This window comes from Brachyhypopomus gauderio, chromosome 9 (assembly GCF_052324685.1).
Source record: "Brachyhypopomus gauderio isolate BG-103 chromosome 9, BGAUD_0.2, whole genome shotgun sequence".
In the NCBI taxonomy this organism is placed as follows: domain Eukaryota; kingdom Metazoa; phylum Chordata; class Actinopteri; order Gymnotiformes; family Hypopomidae; genus Brachyhypopomus; species Brachyhypopomus gauderio.
This window is the reverse complement of record NC_135219.1, coordinates 9,734,922-9,752,591: the sequence shown is the minus strand read 5'-3', so window position 1 is coordinate 9,752,591 and position 17,670 is coordinate 9,734,922. Positions and strand designations below refer to the sequence as shown.

Genomic DNA, 17,670 nt, shown 5'->3' with positions numbered 1-17,670 from the left:
TGTGTGTTTACACTGTGAAGTGTCAGCCACATGATCTGCCTTGCAAGTTCATGGCAGTGTTTATCATTGCTGTATATATAGCGCCGGATGCTAATACTAACAATGCGCTGAAAGAACTACAAGACAACATCAGCTCACTTCAGCACAAGCATCCGGAGACGTTTTACGTGGTGGCTGGGGACTTTAACCACATAAACCTGACCGACACTCTACCAGGGTTTCACCAGCACATAAATATCCATACGAGAGGGAACAACACTCAACCGGGTTTACACCAGCCAGAGAGACGCATATAGAGCCGTGCCCCGCCCCCACCTAGGTCTCTCCGACTACATTTCCATTATGCTCGTTCCTGCTTACCACCCCCCGCTGTGACGCTCCAGACCCACACAGAAGACCATCACTGTATGGCCCAGCGACGCAGACGCAGTGCTGCAGGACTACTTTAGCTGCACAGGCTGGCAGGTCTTCAGGGAGGCTGCTGAGAATGAAGGAGAGCTGGATCTGGAGCAAAACTCATCTGCTGTGCTCGGGTACATCATCAAGTGTGTGGAGGACGTCACCACAACCAAGACTGTGACCTGTTACCCGAACCAGAAACCCTGGCTGAATTCAGAGGTGCGCTCTCTGCTGAAAGCCAGGGATGCTGGCTTCAGGTCTGGCGACTCACGTACTCAGGAGGGCAAGAAGAGAGCTTATGCATATGCTCAGAGGATCCAGGGACATTTCTCGTCCCCAGATCCACGGAGCATGTGGAGGGGCATAAATTGCATCACGGACTACAAAACAAGAGATGCACAAAGCCCCAGAGACCCCAACACACGCCCCAGCAGCAGACTCACCAAATTACCCGGAGAAGAGCCCTTCAGCGTGACCCCGACAGTAGTACGGAGGACTCTTAAAAGGATCAACCACCGGAAAGCTGCTGACCCGGACAACATCCCTGGACGGGTGCTGTAGGGCAGTGCAGAAGAGAATTATCGACCTGGCAGATATTTTCAACTCCTCCCTCATACAAGCCTCGGTCCCCAACTGTCTGAAGACAGTCCCCAAGAGCTCCGCAGTGACGGGTCTGAATGACTACCGGCCTGTAGCACTGTGATGGGGTCAGAGACCTGACCCATCACCTGGACTGTGTGTATGTATGTATATGCATATGTGTAAGAATAAATCACTAGATGTCCTTTGTCCTCAGGGGAGGAGGGCTGTCGTCCAGGGCGTCCCTGGTGCTGGCCGGTAGAGCCCACGGTCGTCGGCAGAAGGGGGGGAGGCGGGTCCTACTGAACCTATAGGAGGAGGACAGGAATAGTTGTGATAATGTTGAATATGATGTATAGCAAAACAATAGCGTACAGTTATGGTTTGTGTATGTAGAGTGTGTTTCGACTGCAACGTATGTAGTCCCGCTCCAATATAGGTACATAGAGTGTGGCCAGACATGCCGCTAAAGCTTTTTACTGCGCAGTTTTACTAATATTTTATTCGGTCCAATGGGTTATGTTCACGTGTGTAGTGCACAAATAAAGCAAATTACGGATGAAGTCTATCGATGGAGTCAAGCCTGATCTTTTCTGGGAAACCCCGGCCTCTTCAGTATATACATTATTGTGAAGCCACATCCACCCCCCAAGGCATTTCCACAAGCCTTGTCAAGGTTATGATGCACATCAACGCCACCATTGACATCACTGGGGACCCACACCAGTACGCCTACAGAACAAACCGATCCACAGAGGATGCCATCTTGGCAACATGGTTGCATGGGCAACATGGTGGCTTGGTGGTTAGCACGTTTGCCTCTCAGCACTGGGGTCTTGGGTTCAAGTCCCTATCTGAGTGGTTTCCATGTTCTCCCTGTGTTTGCGTGGGTTTCCTCCGGGATCTCCGGTTTCCTCCCACAGTCCAAAAAACATGGAGGTTAGGTAAATTGGCAGTCCCTGACAAATTCTCACTGAGAAATTCTCACGGTGTGTGTCTGTGTCTCTCTGTTCAATAAAAAGTAGTGTGTGTGCTTGTATGCCCAGTGGTGGATGGTGCTCTGTCACTAGGGTCTGTCCGCTCTCCCCTTCCTGCACCCCATTCAGTCCCCCGGGGGCTGTGGATCCCGGTAGAGAGTACGCTGTGCGCAATTTGCTGCCGCTTCTCGCCGGTGTGTGTGTGATTGGTTGTCTGTGACTTGTAACTGTGTGAAAATTGTAAAGTGCCTTGGGTATTCTGAAAGGCACTATATAAGTCGAACATTCATTCATTCATCTTCTCTGTGGTCCACACCACCCTCACCCACCTGGAGCAGAAGGATTCCTATGTCTGTTTGCTCTTTGTGGACTTCACATCCACTTTCAACACCATGATTCCCCAGAGCCTGGTCAACAAACTCTTCACACTTGGACTAAGCTCTTCACTCTGCAACTGGGTCCTGGACTTCCTGACCAACAGGCCACAGTCTGTGAGGATCCACAACATCTCCTCCTCCACCATCACCTTCAGCACAGGCTCCCGTCAGGGCTGCGTGTTGAGCTCCCTCCTGTTCACGTTGCTCACGCATGACTGCTCAGCCATTCATTCTGACTGTCATATTGTGAAGTTCGCAGATGACACGGCAGTGGTTGGACGCATCAGAAACAATTATGAGTCCGGCAACAGGCAGGAGGTGGAACACCAGGGTTGGTGCAGAAATAACAACCTCTGCATCAACATGAAGAAGACGAAAGAGATGATTGTGGACTTCAGAAGGGAAAGACACACCCATCCCCCTCTGCATGTCAGAGGATCTGCTGTGGAAGTGGTTTCCAGCTACAAGTATTTGGATGTGCACCTGGGCGACAACCTCAGCTGTAGCAACAACACTTCCAGTCTGGTCAGGAAAACTCATCAGTGGCTCTACTTCCTCAGGCAGCTGAGACGAGTTGAACTCGGGAGCTCAGTTCTCCTCTCCTTCTATAGATGTGTGGTGGAGAGCGTACTGTGCTCCAAAATCAACATGTGGCACTGATGCCTGTGGCACACTGAGGAACAGCTTCATTCTAGAAGCTGTCAGACTCACAAACTAAATGAGAACCAGCACTCAGTTGGTTTCTCTGACAATCTGCACACAGTCACTTTACACAAGACACTTTACCCACTGTCACTTTTTTACACTTGCACACTACATATGATTTATTTATTTATTACAGATTTATTTTTATTCTACTTTATTTTATTCTATTCTATTTTTATTGTATTTTATTGTATTGCTGCTATTTTGGGGTAAAACCTGGGACCTTGGGTTCTCAATTTCGTTCCACCTCATGACAGTAAAGTCTCCTTGAATCCTTGAAGACCTGTTAGGAAACAACAAGATTTGATGTTTCCCATATCATAGGCTGTATTTAATTGCTAATGTTTTCATGAAGAAGGCACAATACATTGTTCATGTAATGCCAAGTACTGGACTATTTTGACTTTTTTTTTTACCAGCATTGGCAAAATTTATGTGATACATTTTTAAAACAACTTTCAATCTCATAATTTATTACCTTTTATTTGTCCACCCCAGTGGCGGATGCAGCCGGCAGTTTTTGGACGGGCCAAAGTGTAATTGGGGTGGGCAAGCACAAACGAAAGTTGTTGACGGTGGGGGGGGTGGCGAACGAAAGTTGTTCGGGGTGAGCGGGGTGTATGGTCAATAAATGACTCGTGCGCTAGGCGCCATCCTACAGCAATTATAGTTTATTTTCATTAATTTTCATAACTGGTCCACCCTGTTATGTCCACCCTGTTACTGTATATGTGAGTTTTCTGTCTGATGAAATTAAGATTATTATTAAAAAATTTTATTTTATTTGTAATTTTTTGCATTAAAGCAGGCCACAGCATGTATCTTTAAAAATAATCTAAATATTTATAGGATTTGTCTTTATCTAAAACAAAAAAAGTGAAATCACATGCTGGTGAGAATTCAGACCCACAATTCATAATCTGTTTTTGAAAATAAATTAAACACTCACTTCAAAGTTGAAAAGGGACATGTTAGCTCTAGGCTAATGTCTGTTTTGCACATTATTTAAAACCATAAGTCTTTCAAACAGTTATGCATATGTCCATAAGAGGGTGGACATCCTGGGTCAGAGATTTCATAAAAATGTTTAAATAAATGCTACAGATTATATGCCTGAGCAACATTAGTTTTTAATAGTTTAACATGTCCATTTCATAATAAAACATGAAAAAATTAATAAAAACAATTTTTAATATTCAAAATTCCAAATGGCCCCGTATCCCAGGGTTCATGTGGGGCCTCGGCCAGCGTACTCTGTTCTGGCCCTGGTGAAGGGGGCACAGGTCCATTGAGCAGCCGCCCTGGCACTTGTGGTGGACATGCAGGCAGCAGAACAGGACTGGGATTGATCTGAGGCACATGCCTACGTGGCTCAGGGATTATGTTTGGGCACTTTGGGTCACTGGATTAACCCTTGAGAGGGGGCTGTGCGGCACTGCCATGTGGGCTCTGATGCGTTGAGCTGGGATGTAGGGCAGTCAGGTGAAGCAGAGAGGGGTATGATGAGGACTCCCATAATGCCACGCATCTCTCCACGGGTTGATTTAGTCAAATGTATTTAAATTGTAATGTGCATAAAATGCAGGAGTGTTTCATGGGGCAATCATGGCCTGGTGGTAGGGAACTGGTCTTGTGACTGGAGGGTCGTGGGTTCGATTCCCAGACCAAGAGCCATGACTGAGGTGCCCTTGAGCAAGGCACCTAACCCCAACTGCTCTCCAGGTGCCGGGCTAGGGCTGCCCACCGCTCTGGGCACATGTGATCCACAGCCTCCTAGTAATCACTAGTGTGTGTGTGTGTGTGTTCTAACTGCACAGATGGGTTAAGACTTAGAGTGCAGCTGGATCTCACACTGACGCTGTTTCTCACACAAGAGCATTCACACTCACAGAAGACGTACTGATAAAGACCTTTCAATTAAACACCTGATAAAGCCAAACGTTTCCTATGATGGTAAAAAGCTTCAATCTTGTAAAGCGAAAAGGTAAGCAATCTCTTTTAGCGTAGACAGATTTAGGAAATATACTTTTACTAACACTGTTCTGTTCTATTCTTGCAATTATAACAAAAAGAGAATTTTTTAATTGTCTTTATGTAATTTAATGGGTACTTAAATTCACAGCCTATGATGTTTGGCCAAATGCTTATTTTACAATTTCGAACACTGTGAAAAGTACGCCCTAGATATACATTGTGGGATTATGTGGGAGGACGTTTGATGAAAACAAAATACGATTTCTCTTTGAAAATAGACAGGCTACTTGCTAATGTAGCTATGTCTTGTTAGTAGCCCATGTCAGTGCCCCCTACTGGAATAACGGAGGTTTGAACGTTTCCCATATGTCATGAAGGATATTCCACAAGATTATTTTAATTTAAAGCATTCAGGATTTACTTGCACTAGATTACTAGACATAATGCACACATGACACATGCACTAGACATAACTGGACCGGTATCCTTGCTGCGAAGCAATGTAAAATACGATAAAAGATTAGCGTTTCTTCTCGAATAGCGTACCATGAAAAGGATTGCAACTCACCACTTTATTATACCACAGTTAGTTCAATGTGATTTGGCTGAGAGGCGATCTAGGAGTGCCAATATTACACGTTATAGCACAATATTACTCCCATGTATAGCACTCCCTCTCGTGTATTATTGCGTAAGTATTCCGTCGTGTAGCACTCATTAGACACCCTAATGTTATTTCATGCCGTCTCCAGTAGCCTACAGGTATAAATATCGAGTACATATTTAGGCATTTTCATTTATCAATTTGATGCGCTGCCTTGAGTCATCACATTGACGTTCCCAATAACGTCACTTTGGCGAGATGTTTGATCAGAGTTCGTTTTACGGTACGCATCTGGTTTCGTTATTTTCTTTTGACTGAAACATAGACTAAAAACTGCAAATAAGGCAGCTAATACAGAAAGATAACCATGGTTGCGCGGTGGGACGTGGTGTGATTTTGTGATGTTGTAGATGAGCAAGAGTCGCCTGGAGCAGGCACGTCTGCGCCGGTGGTGGAACAAACTGAAAAGTCCAGTGATCCAGATAAGAAACGCAAAATGAAGATACAAATTCTGAGCAAAATAAAAACGAAATTCTTTCTGAAGCCTCAGAAGGATCCTGCTGATGGCATCCCTGACACTCAATCAGGTACAGCCTACTAAAATTTAAAAATCTTCCTCTATTCATCTCGAAGCCCAGACATTGTGGGTCTGTCCCAAAACCTGTTGAGGTGTTTAAGTAAGCAGCATCCTAACCGACATTTAACGGTTAGCATTTATGCCTCAAGGTGTGATTAGCCAGCTAATAAACGTCTTGGGGCAACAAGCAGCGATAAGTAAAAGCGTGATAATATGTCAAGAGCAGAGATAAAATGTCGTGCTGACACGCCGAGGGCGTCAACAAGGTGTGATGAAAGTGTCTGCGTTGTGGGGTTAATCATGCGTTAGGGTCTGAGGAACCATTCGATGCTGACTTAAAATTCGTTCAGTTTAAGGTATCACAGTAGGCAGCATATTTAATGTATCTTAACAATTGGGACAGCCTACGTGTCATGGGTGTACACACTATGATGTAAAAGACAAGGTTTTTGGACAGACCCAATATCTACATAATTAAAGTGATGTGTATTTTTAGAGATCCCAGTGGTACTGGATTTCACCCAGAATCTACAACAACATCATTTGGCAGAAGCTGACAGGCAACTTTTAGAACAAGAGGTAAACCTCTTCATCTCAGAATCAGACGAGCCATGTGCATACTCTGAGAATGATGAGGACAAGTTGCACACAAACTATGAGAGCCTTATGCTGCAACTGTGGTTAGCCATCGAGGACTCCTTCAACAAGGAGAACCAGGAGACATTGAGGAGTGCTATGACTGCCATTCTTCAAGAGGAGCAGCGAGACAGACACTGGATGGAGTTGGATGAAGAGCAACGTCCACGTTGGAGGCCCTTGAGGTGTCGACAGATTCATGACACACTGCTCAAGAAGGTGGTGGAACTACGGCTGCGACAGGCAGGAGAAGACGAGAGCGGGGCTAATGACCTGTCCACTTCCCTCAACACAAAGGTCTGCCGGATGGGCAAGCAAATTCAAAGAGACCTGCTGATAGTGGTTAAAGACATACAGGGATGCTACAGCCCAGAGTTTAACGTGTGCAACATGTATGCTGAGCTCTACCATCAAGCTTTCTCCACCAAACTCATGGAATTGACTCGTTCCAACATCGACTTGGAAGAATGCGCCTACATCTTAAGTTGGATTAATACATATTATTTAGAGTAGGTGAAAACTGATTGTGTTTTATCATTAATGTAACCCTTCATTATGTTCAATGAGATGTACTCTACCAGAGGTCAACACAATTTTGTGTGTTTGAACATTGCCTTTCAGCAATGTGATGCAACAGAAAGAGCTGGAATCACACATAAACAGTGAATCACTGGGAGCTTTGTTACCAGAAGAAACTCTTAGGTCATTGGAGGAACAATACCTGTCTTGCACAGAGGTACTGTGGCATGCCTACAGCACAGAATATATACCTTAAGATACACATTTTATCATGATAGTGTATACGTATTTAATGGCGTGGTCTATATAGTGATTTTATAATCTTGTTTATAGGTTGAGCTGAGTAAATGGCTATCCAAAGCTCTAAAAAAAGAGGAAGAATGTTGGCAGGATGAACAAGCACCTGAGCTCTTTGACGAATACTTCATTTCCAATCTCGGCTTGGACGTTATACATGTATGAATAAAAAGTGTTGACTCATTACATATGATCTACAAGGGACACAGCGTGTTTTGACGCAATATAATTGGTTTGTTTTTTGTATAGCTAGTTCACACCCTTCAGCCCTCGTGCATCACATTTACCCTTCACCCTCTCACCTTACAGTTTGTTAATGAAACCATGAAAATATCCCGGACTACTTTGGGTAATGAAGATAAATGTCAGAGGATTCTGTATCAGCTGGATAACTTCCTAGTGAGGTAAAGTGCAGTACTGTACTAATGCTTTGTTTCATATGTGTTAAGACCATCACTGGACTGGGCTATTTCACTTCTGTACACAGATCTGTTTCATCTTCACTCTACTGGAACTCAACTTTCAAAATATTTGTTCTATATGCAAAATAAATGTCTGTATTCACATATTTTATCTTTGCAGCTACAAGAAATGCATAGATGAACTCATCAAAGGGAAACACAAGCATGTCGCAGATAATGTCAAGGCAAATCTGGTCAGCATCAAACAGTTAAGGTAGGAAACAGATATTATAATATAAATCCTATAATTTAGTTCCTCTAGAAATCCTAAATCAGCATATAGAGAATTTCATATAGTTACAAATGAATTGTTGCATTACCTACAATAAATTAAAAATAACTTACATTAGATTAAACAATGTTGCTGTGTGTGGTGTGAGAAAATGAACTGTTGAAAATAAAACAGTACTTTATGTCCACAGGGAGTATATAGAGGAGAGACAGAGTCTTTCAGCAGACATGAGAGCAGCTTTGCTGTCCACGGCAGCAGACCTCAGAGACTCCTGCCACAAATACCTTCTCAGTCCAATACACAGTGGACTTAAGGTAACTGATTTAATCACCGGCACATATACGTTAAAAGTTTCACATCATATAAACTAGTGTTGTAGGAAGCCACTTCAGTTACTTTAGACTTTTAGCATAGTCTTGTTTTCACAAACCTCTTCTGTTGCTTTGCCCAAAGCTGTTTGGTTAGTCACAGTTTCATTCACCAAGAAAAATATATTTAGCAGCAGTTTACATTAAGGCAATCAGCGTTGTGGCTGTTCACCCAGTGGTCAGCAGTAGTAGATTATTCCATGATTACGAACTGCTGAAGCAGGAAGAACAGAGGCCTTTCTGAGGGGAACTTACAGACAAACAAACCAACTAACGTCTCTCTTGTTGCTGCTTTATTTTGTCTTTACTCTGTGTCAATGTTAGCATAACATGAAACAATGCACAGCACTGTGGAAGTTAAACAAAAACATGCAAGCACCGATGAAAGGTATTATAATTAAACCTCAGAAGTTTCTTTATATCCCAGTGTATCAAAGTCTGTTTAACTGATGCATATTCAGAAGCGGAGCTTGCCGTTAGGTTGCAGGTAGCTGATGACAAAAAAGTCTGATGTGGAATGTACATGGTTCAAGGTTCATTCAAGGAATATAATTTCAAGGACTTTTAGGATGTCTGAGGGAGTCATGGTCCAGCTCACAGTGTATTTCGGTTTTGATATTGATCGAAGACCCTACCCTTTGTGCTGCTTATTTGAGTACAACGTGATGGCTGACCGCCATAGTCAAGTAGCATCGCCATAGTCTGCACAGGTATTCCCACAGCCAGCAATGCTCCATCCAAGGTCTGAGTTGTCATGTAGGGTTCTGCCCCCTCTTCTAGCTGTCACTCCGGTCCCCTGTTCTATATGCCCCTGTTTCTTTGTTCATTCGTGTATTCCTTCTGGTGTTCATCCCGTTGCTCTGTAAGTACTCCTTGTGTGTTAATATGCCTATCTACCTTTCTTGTTCGGACTGCCTTCCTGATACGACCCATGCCTGCTCATATGAGTTGGGGATCCCCTTTAATAAATCTCGCTCTCCTCAGCATTTGTGTCCGCCTCCTCGCTCCGCAACGCATAATGCGTTATATAATCACCGACCTTACAAGGACACAGCGAGGGAGCGAGACTCTGGTGAGTTTAATCGCTGTAATGAGATGTTGGCTGCTTCCATTCAGTTTAACTCTCGGATATTACAGCGCGAGCGAACCAGAGACAGGACTTCCCCTTGCGCTGTGGGTACAGGGGAGTCATGTCAATCAAAAAAGAAAAAGCCAGTCCCTGCTGCCCGCCAGCCGGTCCTGCCGATCCCCGATGCCAGTCTGCGGTTCCCTCCTGTTTACTCGGAGACTGTACTGCCCACTTGTGGGCCTGGACTTAATGTATTTTTTGCTTCTCCCAACGGTTGTTCTGTCTCTATGCCCATGTTCCCTTTGGTCTCTTGTCCCATCCCTGGTTTTCTGTTGGTCCCTGTTCCTGTTCTTGTGTCTGCCCGAGTCTGTGTACCTGTTGCTGTGTCTGTGTCTAGTGGTGTTATTTCTGTTCCTGTCCCCATGTCTGTTCCCCAGCTCATGACCTACTTTGTTCCCGTGTCAGTGTCCATGATCCAGAGTATGCTTACCTCTGTGTTTGCCTCAGCTACATTCCCTGGCCCCACTGCCGTGTCTAACCCCAGTCCTGTCCTGTCCAGCCCTACTCCTGTGCCTCACCCTGGTCCTGTCCGGTCTCCCCTTGTCCTGTTTATAGTGTTGTGTCCCCGCCTAGCTCTTTGCCAGTCTCCACATCACCTCCCTCTGCCATGCCCCAGGTTTGACGTCCCGTTTCTCCCAGTCCTGTCCCTTCGGTCTGTCCTGTCCCATGTCCACTGTCCCTGTCCCTCGCCGTACCCCATGGTTCCCTGTCTTGTCCTAGTGCCTTGTTTCCCTTGGTCTGTCTCTTGTCTTGTCAGCCCTTGCATGCTCTGGAGTGGCACGCTTAGAGGGGGGGTTACTGTCACGTAGGGCTCTGCCTCCCTCTTCTAGCTGTCACTCTGGTCCCCTGTTCTATGTGCCTGTGTTTTTCCTTGCCCGTTGATTCCGCCTTGTTATCTATTGTCATGGTTTCCCTCTGTCTGTCACACCCATATCGTCAGTGTTTCCACCTGTATCTTGTTAGTTTTATGCATTTATATTCCCTGTGTTTCCTTAGTCCTGTGTCGGTGCATGCCTGCTTATACGACCGTGAGTTGGGAATTCCCTTTAATATATATCGCTCTTCTCAGCATTTATTGTCTGCCTCCTCACTCCGCAACGCATAATGCGTTACATGTGCGCTGTAGCTAAGGCTGATTTTCTTTTGCTAGACACAACCCCCCTTGGACGTACTTTACATTCCTATAGAGGTGGAATCTCTGCACCTAGATGCTCTAGATCAGGGGTACTCAACTGGCGGGCCGCGGTCCGGATCCGGACCCGAACGCAGTCCTGTCCGGACCCAATATCATACCCTGTTGTGTACACTGTTTGGTAAGAAGATATTCATACTGACTGGAATGAAAAGCCGTGGACATGTAGGTTGTTAACTCTTTGAGAGCATACTGGTATGGTTCTGGAGGTCATACTCGAGAGTTTGATTGTGTTTCCTTGTGTTTCCTTGATTGAGGTGTATTTTTGTCGTTTTCTTGACTGTTTTTTTCTTAGCTTGTGTTATTCTTTGTTCTTCTTTGGTCTGTTCTTCCTGCAGACTTGTTGCATGCCGCTTGAGGTTTGAGACAACCAAAGTACAATCTTTAAGCTTGAATTAATATGATTCTGTCTGTGTCATGGTTGCTGGGCTCCAGCCACACAGGCACACCACACACACTGAGCCACTCCCTCGGTCTCAATCACCTCATTTGTGATCATCTCTCCAAGAGGTTGGTGGGATCCTCGGGGGAGGGGTTCTGTCATGTTGCCCCGGCCAAACTTTTCTGCACATTCAGCCGAGCAAGATAGAGACAGCTCAACCCTGCCCCTGCCTTGCACATTCCTGAGCCATTATTAAGAGACACTGTTTGCTGCATCGTCAGCTTGTGTTTTTGCAGTATGTTTTGTTCAAGATAAATAAAATCTTGAATATAAAATAAAACCCATCAGCCCCTCGCCTCCCATGCCTCCTCAGTCATTGTCACTTGATGAAACTACGTTCTCCATGAACTACTTGTATTTGTGCAAAGTAAGTTCAGTAATCTTACAGAAAATGCATGTTATTAAAGCTCACTGGAGCTTTGAGGTCTTTGGTATTTTGGCTTTTCAGCAATTATAAATGTACATTTTATTATTGTGTTATAAATGTGATTTTGTATCGCTCCCCCAAATCCACACATAGGCAGATTCATTTCTAAGTGGGAAGAGGCTATTGAGTGCTTTTTTTAGCTTGTCCACTTGCATATCTACTATCTACATATCTGTCTATCATCTCTCATATCACTTGCTGCATTGAGATCTTTCACTTCCTCCAAATGCTGTAGCTTTTCATGTCCTTCTTCCAGAACCTTCTGTAGGGTGCTCTGTTCCAGAACCTTCTGTAGGGTGCTCTGTTCCAGAACCTTCTGTAGGGTGCTGTTCATTGTCTCAGCTCTTCTGCCTCTTACGCAGCTCTCCTTCTTTGGCTTCTGCTTGTAGATGCTTCGTTTCCACCAGTCCACCTTCTTATTCTTGTAACACTTTCAGAATAGCTCGGCTTGCAGCAGCTCCTTTTCATTTCACAGATGCCCTGCTTGCGTCCTCGAGGACCAGTCTTGCTCTTCACTCTCTGGAATCCTTCCATCCAGTTAACTTGAGTTGACTTGAGTTGACTTGAGTTGACTTGAGTTGACTTGAGTTGATTCGATCTCAGACATCGCTACACACAAACCCACTCTGTAGTACATGTGCACGTCTGGAGTAGAGACTTTATGCAGTTTGTCATAAACACACTGGACATGCAGAAAGACTTGTGACATCAACGGGCAGTCATGATCCTGTGGTAGGGAGCTGGTCTTGTGACTGGAGGGTCGTGGGTTCGATTCCCAGGCCTGAAGCTGGCAAATTGACAAACATTTCATTTCATCAATTATATCATTCAGCAAATCCTCAGACAAAGGCTGATTAGAAGATTTAGCTCTCCCATTTTTAGTTCTCCCATTTGCCATACACATAATTAACCCTTTGTTTAAGGACTTTAATTTTTCAACTTGCATTTCTCTACCCTTCTTAATTAGAGCTGATTCTCTGACTTCGTCTTGACTGGTGCATTTACCTTCTTTCAGTTGGTCGTAGAAGTTTGAACTATCCCTTCTGTCATTTTAATCCCTGCTTTAATGTAACTGATTTGTAAAAAGAAAACCTATGTAATAAATGAAATCTGTACATAAGCCTATTGTGACGTGAGGTGAGGCAGGACACGGAGCTGAGAGTGAAGTTTTAAAGACAGTGTTTATTTCAGTAGACAGAAACATGGTGTATCTGTCACTCTGCTACATTCATCACTGTGGCCCTGTTCTGCGGTTTGTTCATCACTACTATGTTTCTGTATACTGTGCCAGCCACTTCACATTCCACGTTTGCTCTGCCTGCTAGCTTCTTGTGTCCTGCTGCTATTATCTCAAAAACATTGCTCTGTCTGCGTCTTCTTACCTCCTTACATGCATGTACAGTGCACATTTTTGACACATCTGTCAGTTCTTTAATGTCACCTCCGTGCATCCTGAACATGTGATGGCCGATGGTCCATGGACCACATTGAGACCTTGCTTGCTGCTATCTTGCAGGTAGCTGTTAGAGACTCACTAGAACTCACTAGAACAGCGCTTGAATGAGGCTTGTCCATAACTTAAAAAAACAGTAATTTCACTTGTGTGTAACGTATTGCAACTTAAATACATTCTAAATTATGAAGATCGTATAAAAAGGAAACCTATCTACTCCACATAATAGCAGTTACATTGGATGTTCACAGAAGCAGTATAAGAAGCTCTGGACTCAGGTTTGGCTTTCTGGGAGTCATGAGGTAACTGGAGATCTGATTATGAATCTGGAGGACAAGTTCCAGCATTTCTCAAACTTGAAGCCTTCGTGCAGGGAGGTAAGCAAAAATTAAAAATCCCTGGGTTTTTTTTTTAGGTAACAATTTATGAAGTTATATTTACTAAATATTACATTCACATTATTACAATATTACTGTGTGTGTGTGTGTGTGTGTGTGTGTGTGTGTGTGTGTGTGTGTGTGTGTGTGTGTGTATGTGTGTGTGTGTGTGTGTGTGTGTGTTTAAAGGATTTGGTGTGTCAGCTCCATTTCGAGCTGATGACTGAATATGTGAGGAGGATGATGAAGAGGAAGCTGAAACTGAAGACCAGAGATGAGCAAGAAGCAGCTGCACAGGCCCTGTGTGAGGACAGCGAGAGAATCAACACTCTGTTTACTGACAATGTTAGTACACAAACACAAATGGGATCAACACACAGTATCTTACATGTGTATATACACATTGTAAAGACATGTAAAGATGAAGCAGAAAAAAAGGTGCAAAATAAGGTGGTAATTTCCTGACCATCAGCACATAAAATAATCTGATGCAGAAAGGGATCAAATATAATTTTTTATAAATAATATCAGTAGGTGTAGTTTGGCCTGCTGATGCTTTAAACACTCCAGTGAACTACTGTCATGTGAGCTCATACAGTACACTCTGTGCTTGAGCAATCACCTCTTTAATGGTGTTACATGCACATTCTGGACATGCTAGGATAAAGCTATGATATTATTTAATTGTATATCTATCTAAACGATACATTTACCATTTTGTTAGATGTGCAAAAAAGGTCTATTTATAATTCACATTTAGTAGCCACCAGTAAATCATTGGTCATGTTACAGATAAAATTGTTCTTTCAGTTGTATTCAGTTAGTAGTAAAGAAAAGTAGGACTTTAAAAGCTGTGCCTTGTCCAGAAAAATGGTTTTTGGTCATTTTTGTTGTACTTGTACGTGTAATATAATATTGAGTTACTTTAAAATGCCACTTTAGTTTAGGGATGTGGGTTTAGAAATACCAGTTCTGAATGGCACACCCCTAGTCTATTTTGGGCCATGTCACTAGCCATTGGGGAAATCAGGGAATTATAGCAGGCACTTTCACTTTCTTCAGTGACTATTTCTGTCACATCACCCTCTCCTTCAGCAGCTGGTAGTCGCAGTCATATGAGTACACAAAGCTAACTAACCTCTGTGAGCCCAGGCATTTTACCAGTAATAAGATATACAATACCAGTTAACCTGCCTTCAGTTATATACTTAAATAGTAGATGAGAGTCTAGATAATATCTAGATAATGTACTGCTGACTACTGTGTGGAAAATAAATGTCAGGAGTGCTTCAACAAAACTAAGCTTGCCCAGAATTTTAGAATCTTTCTATGCTGAGATCATGGAAACATTTGGCTCAGAGACACAGACATTCTGAGGGTTTCGCATGTCTCTTAACCACCTCATATATTTCCATACTGTAGCCTTTTCACAGATTTTTTCTCGCTCCATACATAAAGCATGTTGTTACTATATAATAATGTAGAATAATAATAATATAGAACAATTACATTTACAATAATATACCTGTGCATATTATGCACATTATTGCTCTATTCCCACAGGGGTCCAGAGAGAAATGGCTCTCAAGTGTTTTACTACAACTGGCTGAGGTTCTGAGGCTACAGGAAACAGGGACGCTAGAGCTAGAGATTGCTACGCTGGTCAGAGCCTATCCAGACCTCAGGTAAATGATGGATAAAGTCTCAGGGAAAATGGAAGGTTTAATAGAAAAGTGCACAAACCAAAAACCCGTGACGTTGATTCAAATGAAGGATATAATGACCAGCGGTCAACTGGTACAAAGACAAGACATATATAGACAAACAAACGACCCTCAGGTGAGACGGATCGCAGGCTCCGCCCACCTGAGGGATGAGCACAACACAACAACAACAGGACAGCTGCCGCTGTGGATGGAGGCCACCAGTAGGGGGCCTGCCGTTCCGTGACATCATCAATAAAGAAATGCTTGCAGAGACAGCAGCCTGAAAGTTTGGATTGTTCTTTGCCACAAGCCACATCAGGCATCTTGCCAGCTGCTGCAATAAAGAATATATTTCTTCACATTCATTTTCTTGCAGTATCCACTAAATAGATTTTGAAATGCACTGTTACAACATATAATACAATTAAGATGACAGCACTTTTTCTTCCAATGCAAGCATTGATTCAGTATGTTATTACTTATTTTAAAAAACACTGCTGTGAAAGACCTGCATTAACACATATTTACATGGTTCCTCTTCTCAGTGAACGCCACATCCTTGCCCTCCTGCAATTAAAGACCAACCTCTCCAGCTCAGACGTGCGCTGCATCAGAGGCAGCCTTACTGACAATAAGGAAATCTCGAAGCCTGAGGCTGTGCCCCAGTTCTTCAGCAAAGTGCAGGTCAAGCGAGTATTCCTTTAACCTTTCAGTATCTTTTCTGAATAGACTGCAATCTGTCCAACGCTGATGTGGGTCATGTGAAGCACTCGTCTGTAACTGTACTCTGGTAAAACTGTATGAAAGAATATACGCTGCTAAAGCTGTTATAAAACAGCATCAGTATTTCTACATGGTAGCCTGTGTTAAATGTAAAGCATATAACATTAAATTATATCAGTGCATGTTTTAGTAAATAATATTAATTTGTTTGATACTTTATTTTGAAACAATTGGTATTAACCAGTTGGTATTAAACTTTAATAATAGCAGCAGTCATAATTTGACACCAGTTCCTAAACCTTTTGAGTCATTTGCTCTGTCATACACTAACTATGTGCTTGGACTGATGTGCCATATTTTATTGGCTCAGCGCTGGTGATGCTACTTACCTAGGCATGAAATTATGAAGAAATTCTCACAAATGAGAAGCAATCGTGTAAGGAAAAGGCTAGGTTACATTTGCAAGGTCATGCATGTCTTTACAGCACATGCAGTTCTATATATGAACATACTGCATTTTATTCAATATTCAGGTTGAAAATTAGGCATGTGTAATGAACCAACCAGGCAGACAATGATCCAAATGCGGAATATGGTCGCTTTTATTAAAGACGTGAATACAGAGCACTCGAATGAGTGAATAACTCAGTTGAGCGTGTGAGGTGTATGGGTGCTGTAGACGAGGTCAGGACGGTCCAGGGTCACGCCAGGTAGACAGAAGGCTGAAAGTACACGGGGACTAGGCTGGGAACGAGGTTTGGAAGGAGAGAAGAGGTCAGTACACAGGAGGACGCTTGGTATGTGGCATGGCAACAATACTTCGCAACCCGGAAGTGAGAGTGGGAAGCTTAAGTGTGAAAAGGGTGGAGTAATGAGCAGAATATTCCGGGAGGTCACTTGCAGTTCCTAACAGCATGTTTGTCTTTAATATATAGAGCTATATTAAAGGACATCTGCTGAGAACCTTCATCTTAATAGTTACATTACAGTGAAATGTTTTGGGGGTTTTTTGTCTGTGTATTATGTTACCAGTATAGAAATGTATATTTGCCATTGTATTTTTAAGTAATAAGGCTCACCTGTAACTGATAGTTTATATTACAAAGACAGACATAACAGATATAAACATTTGTTATAATTTTTGCTGAATTTTACTTTGCATCAACAAGAACTGTTTGCTCTTCATAAAGCTGAGATTTATAGTACAGCTTTCATATAGAAACTACTTGTTTCAAGAAGATGCCTGGGTGAAGCGAGAATCCTTGGAGACCATGAGGACTGAGCCCAGAGTCCTCTGACTGCCAAGACTGTGAGGCATGCCAAAACCCAACATCTACTGAGAAAGCAATATGTACACACATACACATATATAAATATACATACACACACACACACACACACACACATACTTCTGTAATAACCCCTTGTAAACAGAGAGGTAATGACTCCCTCTATGCCTGCTTCAGCATATTTTACCTACATATATAACATCTCAATAAACTGTGCTTGCTTCTTG

General features: G+C 43.2%; 1 protein-coding gene and 1 long non-coding RNA gene across 4 annotated transcripts in view; one reads left to right on the top strand and one right to left on the bottom strand.

Moving 5' to 3' along the window:
- LOC143522942 (uncharacterized) overlaps positions 1-1,288 on the bottom strand; it is a 12,064-nt gene extending 10,776 nt beyond the window's left edge. The window contains exons 1-2 of the long non-coding RNA XR_013133175.1: positions 1,176-1,288; positions 843-954 (exon numbers count right to left, since the gene is read on the bottom strand). This is a non-coding gene — a long non-coding RNA (uncharacterized LOC143522942). The remainder of the gene's footprint in view (positions 1-842; positions 955-1,175) is intronic.
- Positions 1-17,670, top strand: part of LOC143522939 (tumor necrosis factor alpha-induced protein 2-like) — a 23,392-nt gene extending 5,722 nt beyond the window's left edge. For 2 of the 3 annotated variants that reach the window (XM_077016953.1, XM_077016955.1), the window contains 11 exons: positions 6,026-6,202; positions 6,689-7,337; positions 7,450-7,564; positions 7,681-7,803; positions 7,954-8,048; positions 8,227-8,319; positions 8,528-8,651; positions 13,600-13,725; positions 13,915-14,070; positions 15,289-15,410; positions 15,977-17,670. In XM_077016953.1, the coding sequence (XP_076873068.1) occupies positions 6,026-6,202; positions 6,689-7,337; positions 7,450-7,564; positions 7,681-7,803; positions 7,954-8,048; positions 8,227-8,319; positions 8,528-8,651; positions 13,600-13,725; positions 13,915-14,070; positions 15,289-15,410; positions 15,977-16,136 (1,940 nt within the window). In that variant the 3' untranslated portion in view covers positions 16,137-17,670. Of the gene's footprint in view, positions 1-4,884; positions 5,022-6,025; positions 6,203-6,688; positions 7,338-7,449; positions 7,565-7,680; positions 7,804-7,953; positions 8,049-8,226; positions 8,320-8,527; positions 8,652-13,599; positions 13,726-13,914; positions 14,071-15,288; positions 15,411-15,976 lie in introns of those variants that run through there. The other variant, XM_077016954.1, reaches the window with a different exon arrangement.